General features: G+C 38.4%; 1 protein-coding gene across 8 annotated transcripts in view; it reads right to left on the bottom strand.

The window, feature by feature from the left end:
- The window catches only part of Tbc1d19 (TBC1 domain family, member 19), a 99679-nt gene that overhangs the window by 47514 nt on the left and 34601 nt on the right, over positions 1-17564 (bottom strand). For all 8 annotated transcript variants that reach the window (XR_003955695.1, XR_003955696.1, XR_003955697.1 and 5 more), the window contains 5 exons: positions 15435-15507; positions 13508-13546; positions 11758-11870; positions 4786-4860; positions 1502-1564 (listed from right to left, as the gene is read on the bottom strand). Coding sequence is in view for 5 of the 8 variants with exons in the window: in NM_144517.4 (NP_653100.1) it covers positions 1502-1564; positions 4786-4860; positions 11758-11870; positions 13508-13546; positions 15435-15507 (363 nt within the window). In the remaining 3 variants the exon portion in view is untranslated. The remainder of the gene's footprint in view (positions 1-1501; positions 1565-4785; positions 4861-11757; positions 11871-13507; positions 13547-15434; positions 15508-17564) is intronic.

The following is a 17564-nucleotide window of genomic DNA, read 5'->3' as shown; positions in this document are numbered from 1 at the left end:
AAGTACTTGGTAGTAATTATTTAATAATCATATTTATTTAATATTATTTATAAATCACTAACAGCAGCAACAGTAGTCATGAGATATGACTAGAAAAAAATTGAACTAAAATATTAAGCTGGGAAGTAGAGACTAAAGGCCATGTTTAGAGTACTCCATGTCTAATGAGAATGCTTTCCATAAGCACTCTACCATCATCTCCAAATGCATTCTACATTCATGCCCTGCCTCCTCTCCTGCCCTGCAGGCTCATCGAAGGAATTGAAGTTTACATAGTGTGGTAATCGTAGGATTCTTGAAGAATTCTTATGTATAAGTGACTTATACGTGTAGGGGTGAATACACTCGATGGGTTATGTTGGGATTAATTGTAGAAAGTGTAAGTTACCCTTGCTCACTGATTTTGTTCAGCAAGTGAGGTGCATTTTTTACCTCACAAGCTCTTGGAAGCCCCACCACAAGATTTTAAAGCTGACAATCTCTCTTCATTCACAAAACATGATAAATGTGTCAAATTTACATTCTCTGGAAACTACACTCTGAAATACAATAGTCAGAGACTTTAAGCCATGTCATTATTGACTCTTTCTGACACATGGTAATTTATACATTCATTAGTTTAGTGTTATAACAGTTTTTTACGTGGTATGGTGCTCATGCATGTGGGGGCATGTACATTTGTTTGCATGTGTACGTGTACATATGTGTATAGAGATCAAGGGAGGTTTCAGAGTCTTCCCTGATTGCTCTTTACCTTATTCATTGAGCAGGGTCTCTCACCTGAACCCAGAGGTAGAATGCAAGCTAGTCTAGTTAGCCAGTTTGCTCTAGGGATCCCCAGCCTGTGCCTTATGAAAACTGGGATTACTGTCCAACCACAAGCCCACCAAGTATTTATGTGGGTTCTGGAGATATGAACTCTAATTCCTGAGCTTGCAAGCCAAGCACTTTCTGCAAGTGCCATCTCCCTGGCCCTGTTATAATCATTTTGTGTATGCAATTAAAACAGCATAGAAAGAATCAAAATGTTAATAAGCAGAGAAATTTTGATGTTTCAGGTTTTTTGACTCAAATTATCTCTCTATTAGTATAGTATTTACTACTCTCTATTTCCTTAGGACTCAGTTCAGAAGAAGAGCCATTATATCAGAAACTATATCATAAGAGAGAGGAAAAAAAAAACTAGAATTCTATGATGTCAGGAAACCCCAGTCACCTAGTAATATTAAAATCCTAAAGGCCTAGTCGGCCATCACTGCTAAGAGAGGCCCATTGGTCCTGCAAACTTTATATGCCCCAGTACAGGGGAACGCCAGGGCCAAAAAGTGGGAGTGGGTGGGTAGGGGAGTGGGGGGGAGGGTATGGGGGACTTTTGGGATAGCATTGGAAATGTAAATGAGGAAAATACCTAATAAAAAATATTAAAAAAGAAAAAACACCTAACTATATAAAAAATAAATAAAATAAAATCCTAAAGATACTAAAATACAAAAAAACTTACCTGATATAAATAATCTTCAAATACAAAATAGTAATCATCATTGCTTGCTGTCAGCTTCACATCCTATAATTAAAAGGTACAAAGCACTGAGAATTACTCAAATGAATCTGCTTGTAACTCTAAAGAATAAATATAATGTTTGGAAATAATATTGCAATGAATTCTAAATTTTATGTAATGTTATAGACATTTTCTAGTGAGATTCTATTCCCATTACGTATTTACTTGGCAAAAAAATATGTGTATTTGATTTCTAATTTCTTTAGCTTTCATTAGTAACTGTGATTTATTTCAGTTAACCTCTTAGATGTGTTAAAGGTGAAAAAGAGAAACAAACAAGATCACAACCCAAGCAGCAAGCATCTCTCCCTCCCTCCCTCCCTCCGTCTCTCTCTCTAGATTATACATCAACTTTACTGTTCACAGCTAACATACTTAGCCATTTCTTCAAAATATCAGCTACCTCTTCTATGTTTGACATTGGTTACCTGAAAATCACCATCTGCTCCTGAGAGGCTAATAACTGTGATGTCCTGCCTTCATCCTTCAGGGCTGTTCATGACATCCCCTGGGTAGAATATTGGTCTTTTCTCTAGACACTTCTATGTGCAGTTCCTGATCAGAGACTACTTAAAAAATTCTACTCTCCCAATGAGACTTGGGCTCTCTTAGCTTCTGTGCCTTACTTTATATACACTTTACTTCACCACAGGACCCGACTCCTAAAGTCCAACACACATATTGTGAAAAATTCAAATGGTAAGATCAGCAGAAACTAATTGCAGTTCTCTGTGATACAATGCAATGCATTGCTACATAGGTGACATCTCCAAAAACAAACCAGCAAAAGCTCACAGAATGAAACAAACATTCCATTCTCCCTAGCCTGAGGCCGAACAGCTTTCATGGTGAGTTAGGTGAACATGCTGACTGTGAAAATTTAGTTACGCTACTTCTAGCTGGATAACCTTGGCTAGTAACTCCAAATCTAGGTCTCTATGCTTTGATAAGTGACCCCTGACACTTTTCCACTTCATAGGCTCTTGAGAACTGCTAGAAGTTCTAGCACCCAGTGAGAGAAGTCCTGTGTCTGAGAGGTGACTCTGAAGGGGACTTGGGCCCTGGCACCTTTCTATCCTTTTCTTTGTACCCAGCCATGAGGCAAGTGGCTTTGCTCTCTACCTTGACTCCTACCTTGAGGTATTGGCTTGCCAAACGGAACAGGCCATAGCCATGACCTGAGACTTCTGAAATATACAGAAAAGAAAAGCACTCCGTCTTAAATGTCAGTATCTCAAATACTATGTCACTGCAACAACGGAAAGCTGAGCCTCCACGTCTGTAACTAGGGAGATTGCTGCCTGCTCCAAAGCTATGGTAAATGCTTCTGACAGCATCAGATGCTGAGACAATACTCAGAAAACTCATCAAAAGCCTCCAGGTATATACTTAAAATGAGGCACTGCACCCTGTATGAAAAACCTCTACACCCAAAGTATGATGATACTTTTGAATCCATCATTTAATCAATTCAACAGCGCTGATTAGTTCATCAGGATTGAGTTCAATAAAATCAAAACACAAACTAAGAAAATGAGGATGATTTTTGTCTTCAAGAAGTCTACCATATCGGCTGGAGAGGTGGTTCAGTGGTTAAAGAGCATTGGCTGCTCTTCCAGAGATCCTGAGTTCAACTCTCAGTACTGACTGTAGCCTCATGGGATCCATTGCTGCCCCCTTCTGGTGTGCAGATGTACATGCAGACAAAACATACATACATACATACATACATACATACATACATACATACATACTCTTTAAAAAAGAATAGGTCTACCACATCAATGACAAGAACCTATATGCAGTAAAAACATGGGAAGATCACAGTGACAGACTGTAACTATGCATGACTGTAGAGCTGAAACAGTCTAGAACATTCAACTCAGCAGCTGAATCAAACAGCAATCAAAGGATTGAGAGCTCTCAAGTCATGCATAGCTCTGGAGAAAACTTGAAACTGCAGCGCACAGAGAAGGAAAGGGAAAGTCATCCATTTGACTTAGAGGTTCCATGGTGAAGGTAAAGGTGGTACATTCTCAGTAAAGGTGATATTCTGAGCCAAAACTGGTTCTTGGAAGTAAACGTTATAAATTATGTATTACAGAGGCACGTGGAGCACCAAAGCTAATCGTCATCCAATATAATCTTGCTCGTTGCCATTTACCATTGTTAGGGATTAATTAAGCTTTTTCCTTAGGAGTGTGATAATGAAGAATGGCACACATTGGCATAATGGGCAGACCAGAGTGAACCACAGAACTAGAGGGTAGAGACACAAGGCTAATTGTTGGGAAGTAAGGAGAACGTGATGCAACATAAGAATCTAAGAGTTTAGTTAATGCTGCTTCCCACACCTTCCTTGAGCTACAATCATCCCAGGGTCAGGGGAATATTTTTGTCTACAGTCTAGCTTTTGGCACCAACTACTCAATGTATCCCTACCATAAAACTTGAGATATACTTGGCCACATATGTAGAAGTGAAAGAAAACACAAGTTTGTTAATGTGTCTGGAGAGATGGCTCAATGTCTTGCAGAAGACCCAGGTTTCCTCACTTCAGGCAGCTCACACTACCGGTAACTCTAGCTTCAGGGGTGCTTGTACTCGTGCATACACACTCCCACATGAAGACACATATACATAATTTAAAATATTTAAAAGTTTTATTACAAAGAAATATTCAACTAAGACAAGGAATTAGGAGACAAAGAAGAATAAAATTCTATACTCATAGTTTAATTTTGGTTCATTTTCCATTTTCTTCATGTGAAAGACTTGAATTTAAGATGGCCACTGTATTTTAGCGTCATGAAACCATGGAGGCACTGGGGAAGGAGCACAAGAATAACTCCCTAGGAAAGAAGACAATGATGTGCTGCGTGCAGACCCCAGGCTTGGGGAGCCAGCCTCGGCTACAGGTATCATGGTCATTCTGGGATGTCCTGCTTCCTCCTCCCATCCCCATTTTTTGAGACAGAGCCTCCTCACAAGGCCCAGGCTGGTCTCAAACTCACTGTGGAGCCACACAAGACCTTGAAGTCCTGGTTCCCCTTCCTCTGCCTTTAGGGTAGAGGCATCACAGATATGCACTGCCATACACAGCCACTCAAATTGCTTTGCAGGCTTCATGTGTACTTTGGCCCACAGTTCAAACCCTGCAGAGAGAAGACTCTCCGTTTTAACAGCCATTAATGAGATGGGGAAGCATGGACACTTTTACTTACTTTATAAATGAGACTGTCCACCAAAAGGTCGTGCTGGATCACATTGGTCTTAAGCTGCTCATAATACAGGATATCCTAAATTTAAAAGTAAAATGTACAAAGGTTTAATGTTTATAAGGTCAGCCACAAACCTTAATAAACAATAGACAATAATAAAATTATAGCCATTAAGAGGTAGGGTCTTGGTTTTATTCATAATTTATGCATCCATTACTATGTTGTAGCTAAATAATAGTAGGTGTTCAGTAATATGCCCATTTTCATCACTGGTACCTAGTGGGTATTCAATCAATTTTGCTCAACTGATTATAATCAGGAACATAATATGAAGTAGGTGCACCTTATGATTTCTTCAACAATGAAATAGGTCAGTGAGAAAGAACTATCTTCACTCACATTTGAGAAGCTTAGGCCCAAGGAGAAAACGAAGTCGCTGTCCAAAGCCACAGACCAGTCATAGTTGTAGCTCCAGCTGGACACTCTCGTAGCTGGGCAAGCCTACCCAGGGCTTCCCCCGTGGCAGCTTGGGCAGCTCCTTTGAATGCTACGAGAGCTGGTCTTCGGGAGAAGGCTTTCAGATCAGGACAGCTAGACTCCTCTAAGTCTTGAATATCACAGTTCTAAAATTATGTCACTATAAAATGGAGACTCAGGCTGTTTCTCAGCAGTTTGTCCCTATGCACAACGCTGGAATAAATCCCCACCCACACTATGCTATCTGTCTGCAGAATAACTGTGCAAAGCAGAGCTGTAGGGCAAAAACTGTACACACCTTACGTCAGGATACAGACTGCCTGACTACTCTTCAAGAACAAAAGCAGTTCAAGTTTCCCCAGCAGAATAAGGTGCTATTTTATCTGCACCTTTATTTACCTCTGTGAACTCGGACCCAGGTGAGAACAACAGCTGGCTGTTGTGTTCATTTGGGCTTGTGTTTCCTAGCCACTTGAATTGCCACAGCAGACCCCTCCTTCACAGTATTATCGGCCTGTGCATCAGGCTCTCTTTCTCTGTATAACCTGTCAGACTCTTCATGAAGGAGAATTACCCTCTCATCATTGTGTTGCAAACATTTTCCTTCAACATAACATGTTGCTTGAATTTTATGGTAAATGCTAACAACTCTTTAAACATTCTTTATGGCTGTGCCTTTTCTTCATTAGGAAAGGCTTCCATACTATATGTGCTTATACACTTTTGAAAAAACTGCTGATTTTTCACTGAAATATCTGTAAGGCTCCTGGAACTTATTATTCCTTATTATTGTATCAAAAGGTCTTACTATTTTCTGCGAGGGTAAGAGAGAATTATCAGCATCAGCCTTCTCCACTGAAGTAAAATTGTAGCATAAGAGCTACTTATTAATTCAGCACCCTGTTTTATTTAATAACGGTTTGGTTATTCTTAACATCCGTAAAAACCTGAAGATAACTACACCTAGTTAAAGAGCTTGTCCTAAATACTTGGTTCAGAAAAGGTGATGTTTTATGGTGGCTCAGCATCCCATCCAAGAACATAATAGAGATCTTAGTAGTGTAAGACAAACTCACAACCTTCTGTGGACTTCAGAAAAATGATAACACCACCTTTGTAGGTTGATACAAGGGGAAATGGATACATACACTAAGCTCCAAACGGGGCCCAGCAGACTTTCTGAGGGTCGGGTTTTGTTTACTTGGTCTTTTGTGTTCATTTTCCTCATGTGAGCTCTGTGGCTTCCCTGGTTTCTTGACATTGAATTTTTCATGTTTCTGCTATTATAAACTAGGTGTTTTCCACTTTTGCATTTCAAGTTCTTATTGATAATATGAATAAAAGCTGATTTTAAAATATTTTATATAACATCTTACTAAAATACTTTAATTATAGTAACGCTTTCATTTTCTAGGTATTTAACATAATCATAATCGTTTCTAGGGAGCATAACTGTGTGTCTTCTTTCTCCAATCCTACCCAGGTCATTTCCCTATCTTACAACATTGGCTGCAGCCTTACAAATGATGCTTCATAACAGTGGTAATACTGCAGCCTTGTATAATGAGAGAGGGTTAGAAGTGCTGTGCAGCTCTTACTCAGCTCGCCCATAGGACTTATTCATCATCAGTACGTTGATGGCAAGATTCGAGTTGGAATGGCTTTTGGATTTTATCAAGGCCATATGGCACTTACTGTTAGTTTTTTTTTTTTTCTCTCCATTAATATGCTAATGTATGTGATCTGAAGGCCCAGCAGCTATAGCACCCATTATTCAGTGCCTTGCCCATGTGAAACCAGCTGTTCCAAGCTGGACAGGACAGTGTCTTTTCCTCCCTCGGTGGTCATCTGTGATACAAGTGTAGCCAAAGAAGACGGCCGCTCCTGTCAGAGGCGGACAGCTCTGCAGTGTAGAAGGACTGTTGATAAGGTGCATTTAACTGTGCTGCCCTAAGACCGTTATATCTCTTACACAAAGCAGAGAGAAACACGGCCTGATGACATCTGAAAGAATACTGCTTAAGAAAAAGTTGCGTGAGTTTACACTATTAATATTTATTTCAGCTTGTTAAAAATGTTTGTTCATATGTATGCTGACATTAAAAACTGAAATAAAACCAATCACAGAAATTATTTCTATAGGTAATATACATTAAAATTTTTCATCTGCATTACTCATGAATTATAAATGCTAACATAATTTTACTTTAATTGCTATGCCCAACAATAAATTATTTGCAATTGTATCTGTAATGCTTTTTATTATCAATTAATCAATGCTTTCCCTAGTCTACTAGAAAATTAATAAGTATCTTAATAAGAGAAATCATTAAAATACTAATTTTAGTATCAGATAGTTCCATAATGAAATTGCATTGAATAAAACTTTAAACATAAAGACAAATTTTACTGGGTCCAATTATTCAAAACAGTCAACAATCCCATAAATATAATTATATAGCAATCTCAGGGACTAATTGAACTAGCTAAACTTCAGACAAGTAATAAAATATTAGCAACAAAACAACAACAACAAAAAAATGCTGGATGACTGAGAATAAGGCATGTTCAGAAATTCCTCTGTCCATAACAACTTCAAAACTGCAGGCTAGATGTCAAAACTACGTCACAAAACAAGTTAATGTTCTTTTCAATATGTAGTTAAAATATACTGGCTTTTTCTAATAATCAAATGAAGAGGTTTCTGTAGCCTTTATAAACGATAGCAGTAGCACCTTCACATTGATTTTAGTACTAATTAACATACAAAATAAATTGTAATAATTTACTGATACTGGCATATACCAAAGTTTCTGTGTAGACAGGAAATAATTATGCAATTAAACATTCTTTAAATTTTTTCTTTAATTATTTTTATATGCTATACCATTCATCTAAACAGATGTTTAGCTTTTAATATATTTTAGTTAAAATGTTTTGGATATTTAATATTCTGTTTCTTGGAGTTAAAGATATGGCAAGAATCTAGACAAGTTATCTTTATAAAACTGGGCTAAACTAAGACAAAGGAACTTTTTTAAAAATCATATATATAGGTGCTTTGCCTGCATTTATGTTGTATACCAGAAGGTATTGGATCCCCTGGGACTGGAGTTGAAAATGGTTTTGTGAACTACTGTGTGGCCTCTAGGAATCAAACTTTAGTCCTCTGGGAGAGAAGCCAGTGTTCTTAACTGCTGAGCCGTCTTTCCAGCCTCAAGACTGTTGTACAAATCAAGGGATTTAGGCCCAAATTCAGGTACAGTTCTTGGAAGGTGACATGAGCTGTCCTTTCCTAGGGTCACCACTGTGCAATGCATTTTACTGTAGTGCAGACAGTCATAGACTTTATAGTGCCTTCATTTATTCAAGACAAAATATTCATAAATTAAAGGTAAATGCTATTTTCCTCACTGCTGTAGTTACTCAAGATTTAAAAGCATCCACTAAACCATTTTTAAAGCCATCTGCACCCTCAGAGCAGTGGGAGAGGAATAGGTCCTCTAGGAGATTTCACGTCCCTCTAAGGAGCCCCACTCTACCATGAAAATAGAAAAGAAAAGGAAAAAAAACTAAGAAAAAAGTAAATCAAGACCAAGATTCTTCCAAGGACAAAGCAGGCAGCAGCATCACATACGCAGCGACAAGATGACAAAGGTGCCCCTTGCTCTGCGGCAGCTGCAGGCGTTTGCTGGTGTCAGTGGGGATGCATGCAGACTGAGTAATTTATTAAATAAAGTAATTCATTTTATTAGTTAATGCAAATCATTAATGAAATTAATTATAGCACAGACTTTTGTTTAAGATGCAGCTTTGAAAGGAAAGAGGAACAGGGAGACAGCTGGAGAAAACACAGACTCTACAATCTCCTTTGATTCCTAAAAGAGAGGAGGCGACTGACTCCTGCCGGCTCCAGCCTGCAGTGGTGGTCTGAGGAACGGCTGCATGGAGACACAGTTTGTTTCTGCAGTAGTGTTTGTTCATCTCGCTGGCTTGGACACTATTCTCTAAGAAAGAATTTGATGACCATAAAGATGGCCACATTAATTCTTCATGAATATGTGTATCTTTAGACTTCTCAAAAGTTAGATAAGCTGTGGGTTGGAGTGATAGCTCAGCACTTAGGAGCACTGGCTCTTCTTCTAAAGGACTCTGTTCAGTCACCTGGCTATAAACTCCCAAGCCAGGGGATCCAAGGCTTTCATTTGGCCTCCGAGGACACTGCATGCAAGTGGTGAACTGATTCACACACCACTCACACACAAAATTTTTTTAAAATAATATCTTTTAACTAAATAAGGATCCATTAATTTAACACATATTTCCTGGCTATCTTGTATGAACTAGGTGTGATTCTTTTCTTTTGCCATAGCAGTAAGAACAGAAAAATACTAAGTAGTTGTTGGTTAACTATCTAGTGAGAAAGTTCTAATGTCTGTGTAGGTGCCAGGAAGGCTTTCTAGAGAAAGGGACATAATCATCTTTAAGTAAACTGATTCTTTCTAAGTAAAATGTACATAGATATATAATGTGCTTTAAATATTCTTATTATGTCAGGTAGTATCATATAAGGACTTTTGAATATATTTCTTAATGATTTATTTTTAATATTTTATGCTCTTTTACTATGCTTAATTCCCAAAGAATATTTTGTATGTTTTGAAACAATTTAGTATTCAACATTAGATATAGGATCCTTGCTTATGGATAGTATTAACTATTCATTAATGATACTTTTAAGGTATGAAAGGATATGAATATAAAAGTTGAACAAATTATTTACATATTATTTGATTCTCAAAATACTCAATATTATTAATATGTTTGATGTATAAAATGCATTTAAATAATAAATTTTTTTTTAAAAAGTAAATAAATAAAAAATAAATAAAATGACTACCTCCTCAAAACTCAAATGTAAAAATCACCGTGGACTACTGCAAAAACCTATTATTATCTGTCATTTTTAAGATGATTTTTTTGGAGTATCCTAAATTTGGTTTTGAAAAGGTAACACTTCCTTTGCAAAAAGAACAGATTTTGCACCACTCCACAGTAGCGAGTTGAGCTACTTGAGAACTTAAATTCAGTCAAGAACTATGCTTTTCAGATCATGCAAACACAAACAACCTGTCCAACTTACTCAAATCTGTTTTGTTAACAATTATCTCCAAAGTGTTACCACAAAAGATCATCAACATCTTTAAAGCTGCTCTTCAATAAATCACAAGCTTTATCTATTCAGATAAAAGATGCTGACAGTGCTATTCACAGAGGGCGATTTAAAACACACATACACAAAAGCACACACACATGTGTATATGTGTGTACCATAATTTTCAAAGGTTAAAAATGCAGTTTTAAAGCATCATAATTATGTTATCATAATTATTAATTTGTAACATAATTACAAGTTACATTAATTATTATGATAACTGCCATTAGTGGCAAACATTTGTGTCTGTTATATTAATAGACTCACATACATTACTTTTTATTATTTGTCACAATTCTATGATATAAATATGATATAATATTTAAGCATTGGTTAACTGAGACTTGAAGAAACTTAAGCAAGTTGCTCAATGATATGCAGTCAGTAAACCAGACTTATATAATCATAGATCCTGTTATACTACTACCATGACAGTGACTAAAAATCTCTAAATGAGTGACTTTATACACATAGATAGCCACTATACATAGGTAACTATACATGTATACACAGTGAGAATATTCCCAAAAATGTCAACATCTTGTGCAAGTTTTCCTTCCTGAATCTATGACCTGGGCTGGGGCTAGCTCAGTTGGTAGAGCTGCCTTGCATGCATGAAGCCCTAGGCTCCATCTCCAACATCGGGAAACAAAAAATCCCTGATCTCTCTATTAGTGATTTAGTCACTTCCTTTAATATTCACCTCATCTCCCGAAAAAAATAATTATTTGGAAAAATAATACTTCTCCATTATCTGTTAAATTTTAGAACCACAGAGACAGCGTACACTTAAAGGCAATCATAAAACTAAGTGTGATTGTTCATGCCTCTAGTCCAAGCACTTTCAGAAGCAGAGACAAGAGCACCAGAAGTTCAAGGCCAGACTCTCTAGATAAGTGAGTTTTAACCCAACATGGGCTCCATGAGGGTCTACCTCAAAAAAATCAACCGAACAAACGAAAAATCACAAAGAAAAAACTCGGTCATTCTCAGCTGTTCTTCTTTCTTATTTGCTATTGTAACATGCCATTCTGTCATTGCTTTGCTGACCTGAGGTTTATTAAAATTTACTGCCTGTTTTACTACATATATACACGACCACACTATCTGCTAACAAAGCTGTCTGTTGAGCATAGTGATTAAACTGTGTTAAATTCTGCCTTATCTTGAAAGAGCACCGATGCTGGAAATGACAACCGGGTGGAAACAAGCTACTTACCAGCTGTTCTGCATTGAAAAGGGTTACTTAGAAACTAAACTAACAACTCGGGTTTGCTTCTTACCTCAGGCTGACTGGAGATATTCAGAATGAGCGCCCAGAGCTCAGCTCTCAGTGCTGTGGGACTTCCTTGTCGGATGTACTGCTGAGCAGCAGCGCTGTCCTGCTGCGCTAGAACTGTCAAATGTATACGAAAATCCTGTTAGAAAACTTAAAGTGCAAGGAGCATCTTGGAAACCTTTATATAAATCTTTTGGGAAGCAGAGCCTCGGCCTCAGCCTCTACATCTGACCTAACCCCATCTACCTTCGTCTTCCTTCACTCTGTGCCTTTCCAGATGGCCCTAGCCTGCCTGGGTTCAAGTCTTGATCTCCCCAGCTCCTTGTTCTTTCCCACAGCTCCACAGACCTACAACCTAAGGAGACTGATGTCTGGCTTCTGTGACCAAGCAGAGCCTCATCTTCAGAACCTGGGATTTTTATAAATGTATGTACCAAGTCATGACGCTTCTGTTACTTAGAAGGAGCACTGAAGCCGGGCATGGTGGCACATGACTTTAATCCCAGCACTTGGGAGGCAGAGGCAGGCGGATTTCTGAGTTCGAGGCCAGCCTGGTCTACAGAGTGAGTTCCAGGAAAGCCAGGACTATACAGAGAAACCCTGTCTCGAAAAAAAAAAACCAAAAAAAACCCAAACAAACAAAACCCCCCAAAATCAAACAAACAAAACCCGCCCCCCAAAAACCAAGAAGGAACACTGTACATGCAGGAACCTGCCTAAGAACAATATAAGAATGTTAAGACACCCAGTCTACCAAGTGGCTTCTTAGCTCTGCAAAAATTAAAAAAAAAAATGGAAAAGACATGCAAAACCAAGACTAATAAACTTTCAACAAAATTATTCTGAAGTACCCATATTTTTTAAAATATTAGTAATCAGTTTGCTTTCATTTTTATATTCTTTAATTAAAATATGAGCTATTCAACATGGAAATAAAAAGCCAAAATAAAAGCAAGCAAACAAGTGAGATATACTATACAAGCAATATTCATCTAAGAGCATCATTCTCTTGTTTCCTTTACAGGGAAGAGGAAATTTTCCACTAACTGAAAATGACAGGAAGAAGGGAGACAAAAGCAGCATAATGATGTAAAAGGATGCTCCTGTCTGAATGTCTAATCAAAGAGGCCTCGCTTACAAAAGAGGTCTTTGAAATTAACATGACTTTGAAACATTCATGGAGGGACACTGGTACATGACAGTAATTGTCATAGACAGTTCAGTCTGACACAAAGCCTTGTTTGCACCCCAAAGACAATAAAAGATTATAGAAACAAGAAAAAGAGACCCCAAAAGATGGGCAATTGTTCCCCAGGATATGGAGACCTGCTACATTTATTAAGCCTTATCATTGTGAGCTGTCAGTGGGATTTAAGAGCTCCATCCTCTCCTGATGCAGGAGCATGCCCTCATTATCGCTAATGAGAGGTGTGTGGGTGCATCAAAGAGAAAGCTGCCTCCTTGACAGGGTGGTGAAATTCTGCTGCAGAGTGCTCCACTCTCAGGAAGCTGACAAATGGTGGTCTGCATTTCCTGCTCAGCAAGCCAGCTGTGTGCTTAACTTACTGAGACAGCTAATATGCTGCATTTTGCTTCTAAAAATAGATTTCTGTTAGATTACCTGCTCAGCTAAATATTATAACTCTCCAGTGCTCCACTTTACAGAATAAATCTCGGCTGAGCCTATTCCATCGGGATGGTTACCTAGCTGTCTCTCTTTTTTAATAGATGTTAATAAGTCAGACTAAACTTACCTTTCTGCCCAATACGCACATGTTCATTTTCAAAAAGTTCTAAAAGTATTAAAGGAAAATAAAATTATTAGACACAAACATGATCAACTATATTTAGGATAAGAAGTATTTTTCCCAGTACTAATACTTTCAATTATTTTAAAACGTGGATAACTTCATAGAAAACATGAGATTTTGTTCGTGTGTTTATGCGGCACAGAATCTTGCTGCTCTGGCTGGGCTTAATCTCACTGATGCAGCCTGAGGTGGCCTCAAGCTTCCAAGGCCTAGGCTTCAAGGCGCACACGACCACCCCTGGCCCTGAAAGCCAGAACAAACAGCCTTAGAGAAGCCTTTTCCTAAGTTCTTCAAAATGAGTTCACACATTTAATTGGAAGGCAAAAATGGGCAAATTGGTTCCTTTGTTAAAACAGAATATATTTTCATACAAAAAGTATTTCTGACCATTCAGAAAGAAGAACCCATTTTAACATCATTTCAGGGGCTGGAGAGCTGGCTCTGGGGTTGAGTTGTTGCTGCTTACTCAGGAGGACTTGAGATCTGATCACAGAGTCCATGTTGGGCTCACAATCACTTACAAGCTCCAGCTCCAAGGGGTTTAGTGTCTGCTCCTGGCTCTGTGGGCACCCTCACATATGTAATCACATATGTAATTACATAGACACTCAAATACAGAAGCAAACACATAAATAAAACAAAGATACCATTAAAATTTTTATTTAAGAAAAAAATCTTTAAGACAAACAAGCTTGTTAGCTTAGCATTAGTCTAAGCACAGCCTGCATCTTCTAGGTACAAACCCCACCTCCTGAATGCAATTAACGTTCCCACTGGAATGACTTTTTAAATCATAGCAGTCATAATGCAAACAAGCTCATTAACTATAGCATATTAAAATAAACTTCTACCACAAAAAAAGGACAGAGCACCATTGACAGAGTTTTGACAAGGTAAGTTTCTGAATACATCTGTGACATGTGTCTGGCAGAGGACTTGTATCTAGAATTTATAAAGACAGCCTTACAGAAAGAAGCAAGCAACTGTCAGACACAAATAAGCCAAGCATTTGCAAAGGTTCTTTACTAAGGATGGTAACTTATAAAGACAAGGAAACACAAAAGCTGCCTAACCACAATAGTCACCAGAGCAAGCAATTGGACCAATATGAAGGCCAGATTATGGTGGTAAAATAGAAAAGATTGGGAATTTTAGATTAGAAGAAGAAGGAGGAGGAGGAGGAGGAAGAGGAAGAGGAGGAGGAAGAGGAGGAGGAGGAGGAGGAAGAGGAGGAGGAGGAGGAGGAGGAGAAAGAAGAAGAAGCAGCAGCAGCAGCAGCAGCAGCAAATGAACTTCTCAGACAAAGTTGGTGAGAGTGTAAGTTGACATGCTAAGCTTGGAAAACTGGCAATATCCACTGACATTGCTCATGTGCACATGATACAGTAACTATCAACTCACTCAGGTATGTGCCCTAAGATGTACATGCACATCAAATGGCCTGTGAAAAAAATACTCACGGCAAGACAATTGATGATAACCAAATGGTGGGAATAATTCAAATGGCCTCCAACAACAGACACGATAGACAATAGTAATTACATATGGTGGATCACGAAAATGGAAAGAAACAATTTACAAGTCTCCATAACACTATGGATCTTATTGACATCTATAAGCCAAAAATCAAAACAAAACAAAACAAGTGTGTGCAGTAAATAATTCCAAACAGGCCACACCAGCCCTATGGTACTTCAAACAGGACAGCTGTTACTATAGGATGGCACAAGCTATTGTGATATGCTGTTTCTTGGTTGGGTTGGAGGTCACAGTGTGTGTACTTTGTAATCCACTGATCTGCATGGAGATGGCCTGTGTACTTGGAAGCTATCACTTGTCACTAATTAAATGTCACATGGGAAATACTCACCAGGAGGCACTTGTGTAGAATCATCTATTCCCAGTTGTCCTGTGTTTAAGCCAAGTTCTACAAAGCATTCTTTCTGAAAAATAATATATGGAGAATTACACATGTAAAAATGAATCTGTTTCATTCAAATATCTAAAAACCAAAAGGACAGTAACAGACTAAACATTACAACTGTGTACTGCCAATATGGCTATGCATCATATTCACAGGATATAAACATAACTAGAGAGTGGTAGCATTTAGGAAAGATTAGCATACACGATAAGGAAAGAAATGTATATACACAGTACTTTTCTGGTACAGGACCTTTGGTAATATTTTCCTTATGATCACTTTTTCCTGTCTAAACCTCTTTATTTTGAGCCCTTTGGTTAGTATGAATGCTGGCACTGACTTCTTTAAAATAATTTTTTTTCTTGATTTTGCCTCTTTGTTGGCATACAAATCACATCAGAAAAGATAATACTAATCCTTCTAGATAAAGATATATTAATGCTTTAACCTTTCCTAAAACATGAAAGCAAGACCCACAAGCTACCCACAAGACCTGCCACGGGATCTTAAGACCTCTGGTGAGTGGAACACAGCTGCTGCTCCAATCCAATCACGTGGGACCTGAGACTGCATTAATTAGGGAAGCAAAAACCCAGCCTGATCAGGTGCACAAGTCCCTTCCGGTCCACGCCAGCACAGGAGTACCTTGGGCGTGGAGTCTGCGAAACCCATAAGGTATACACAGGACCCTCCATGGGATCTTAAGACCTCTGTGACTGGATCACAACTACTGCCAGGAGGCAGGTTCGAACACCAGATATCTGGGCACCTTCCCTGCAAGAGGAGAGCCTACCTGCAGAGAGTAATCTGAACACTGAAACTCAGGAGAGAACTAGTCTCCCATGTCTGCTGATAGAGGCTAACATAAACACCTGAGGAACAAGCTCCAACCAGAGACAACTACAACAACTAACTCCAGAGATTACCAGATGGCAAAGGCAAACGTAAGAATCTTACTAACAGAAACCAAGACCACTCACCATCATCAAAACGCAGCACTCCCACCCCATCTACTCCTGGGCACCCCAACACACCCAAAAAGTTAGACCTGGGTTTAAAAGCATATCTCATGATGATGGTAGAGGACATCAAGAAGGATTTTAATAACTCACTTAAAGAAATACAGGAGAACACAGCTAAACAGGTAGAAGACCTTAAAGAGGAAGCACAAAAATCCCTTAAAGTATTGCAAGAAAACACGACCAAAGAGGTGATGGAATTGAATAAAACCACAAGACCTGAAAAGGGAAGTAGACACAATAAAGAAAACCCAAAGTGAGTCAAAGCTGGAGATTGAAAACCTAGGAAAGAAATCTGGAACCACAGATGCAAGCATCAGCAACAGAATACAGAGACGGAAGAGAGAATCTCAGGTGCAGAAGATTCCATAGAGAACATCGGCACAACAATCAAAGAAAATACAAAATGCAAAAATATCCTAACTCAAAACATCCAGGAAATCCAGGACACAATGAGAAGACCAAACCTACAGATAATAGGAGTAGATGAGAATGAAGATTTTCAACTTAAAGGACCAGCAAATATTTTCAACAAAATAATAGAAGAAAACTTCCCAAACATAAAGAAAGAGATGCCCATGAACATACAAGAAGCCTACAGAACTCCAAATAGACTGGACCAGAAAAGAAATTCCTCCCAACACATAATAATCAGAACAACAAATGCACTAAATAAAGAGAGAATAGTAAAAGCAGTAAGGGAAAAAGGTCAAGTAACATATAAAGGCAGGCCTATCAGAATTACACCAGACTTTTCACCAGAGACTATGAAAGCCAGAAGAGCCTGGACAGATGTTATACAGACCCTAAGAGAACACAAATGCCAGCCCAGGCTACTATACCCAGCCAAAATCTCAATTACCATAAATGGAGAAACCAAAGTATTCCACGACAAAACCAAATTCACACATTATCTTTCCACGAATCCAGCCCTTAGAAAGGATAATAACAGAAAAAAAAAAAAAAAATACAAGGATGGAAACCATGCCCTAGAAAAAGCAAGAAAGTAATCCCTCAAAAAACCAAAAAGAAGACAGCCACAAAACAGAATGCCAAC

The sequence above is a fragment of the Mus musculus genome, chromosome 5, assembly GCF_000001635.26.
Source record: "Mus musculus strain C57BL/6J chromosome 5, GRCm38.p6 C57BL/6J".
NCBI lineage: Eukaryota > Metazoa > Chordata > Mammalia > Rodentia > Muridae > Mus > Mus musculus.
Note: the sequence above shows the minus strand (reverse complement) of the source record. Positions and strands in the feature narration are given on the sequence as shown.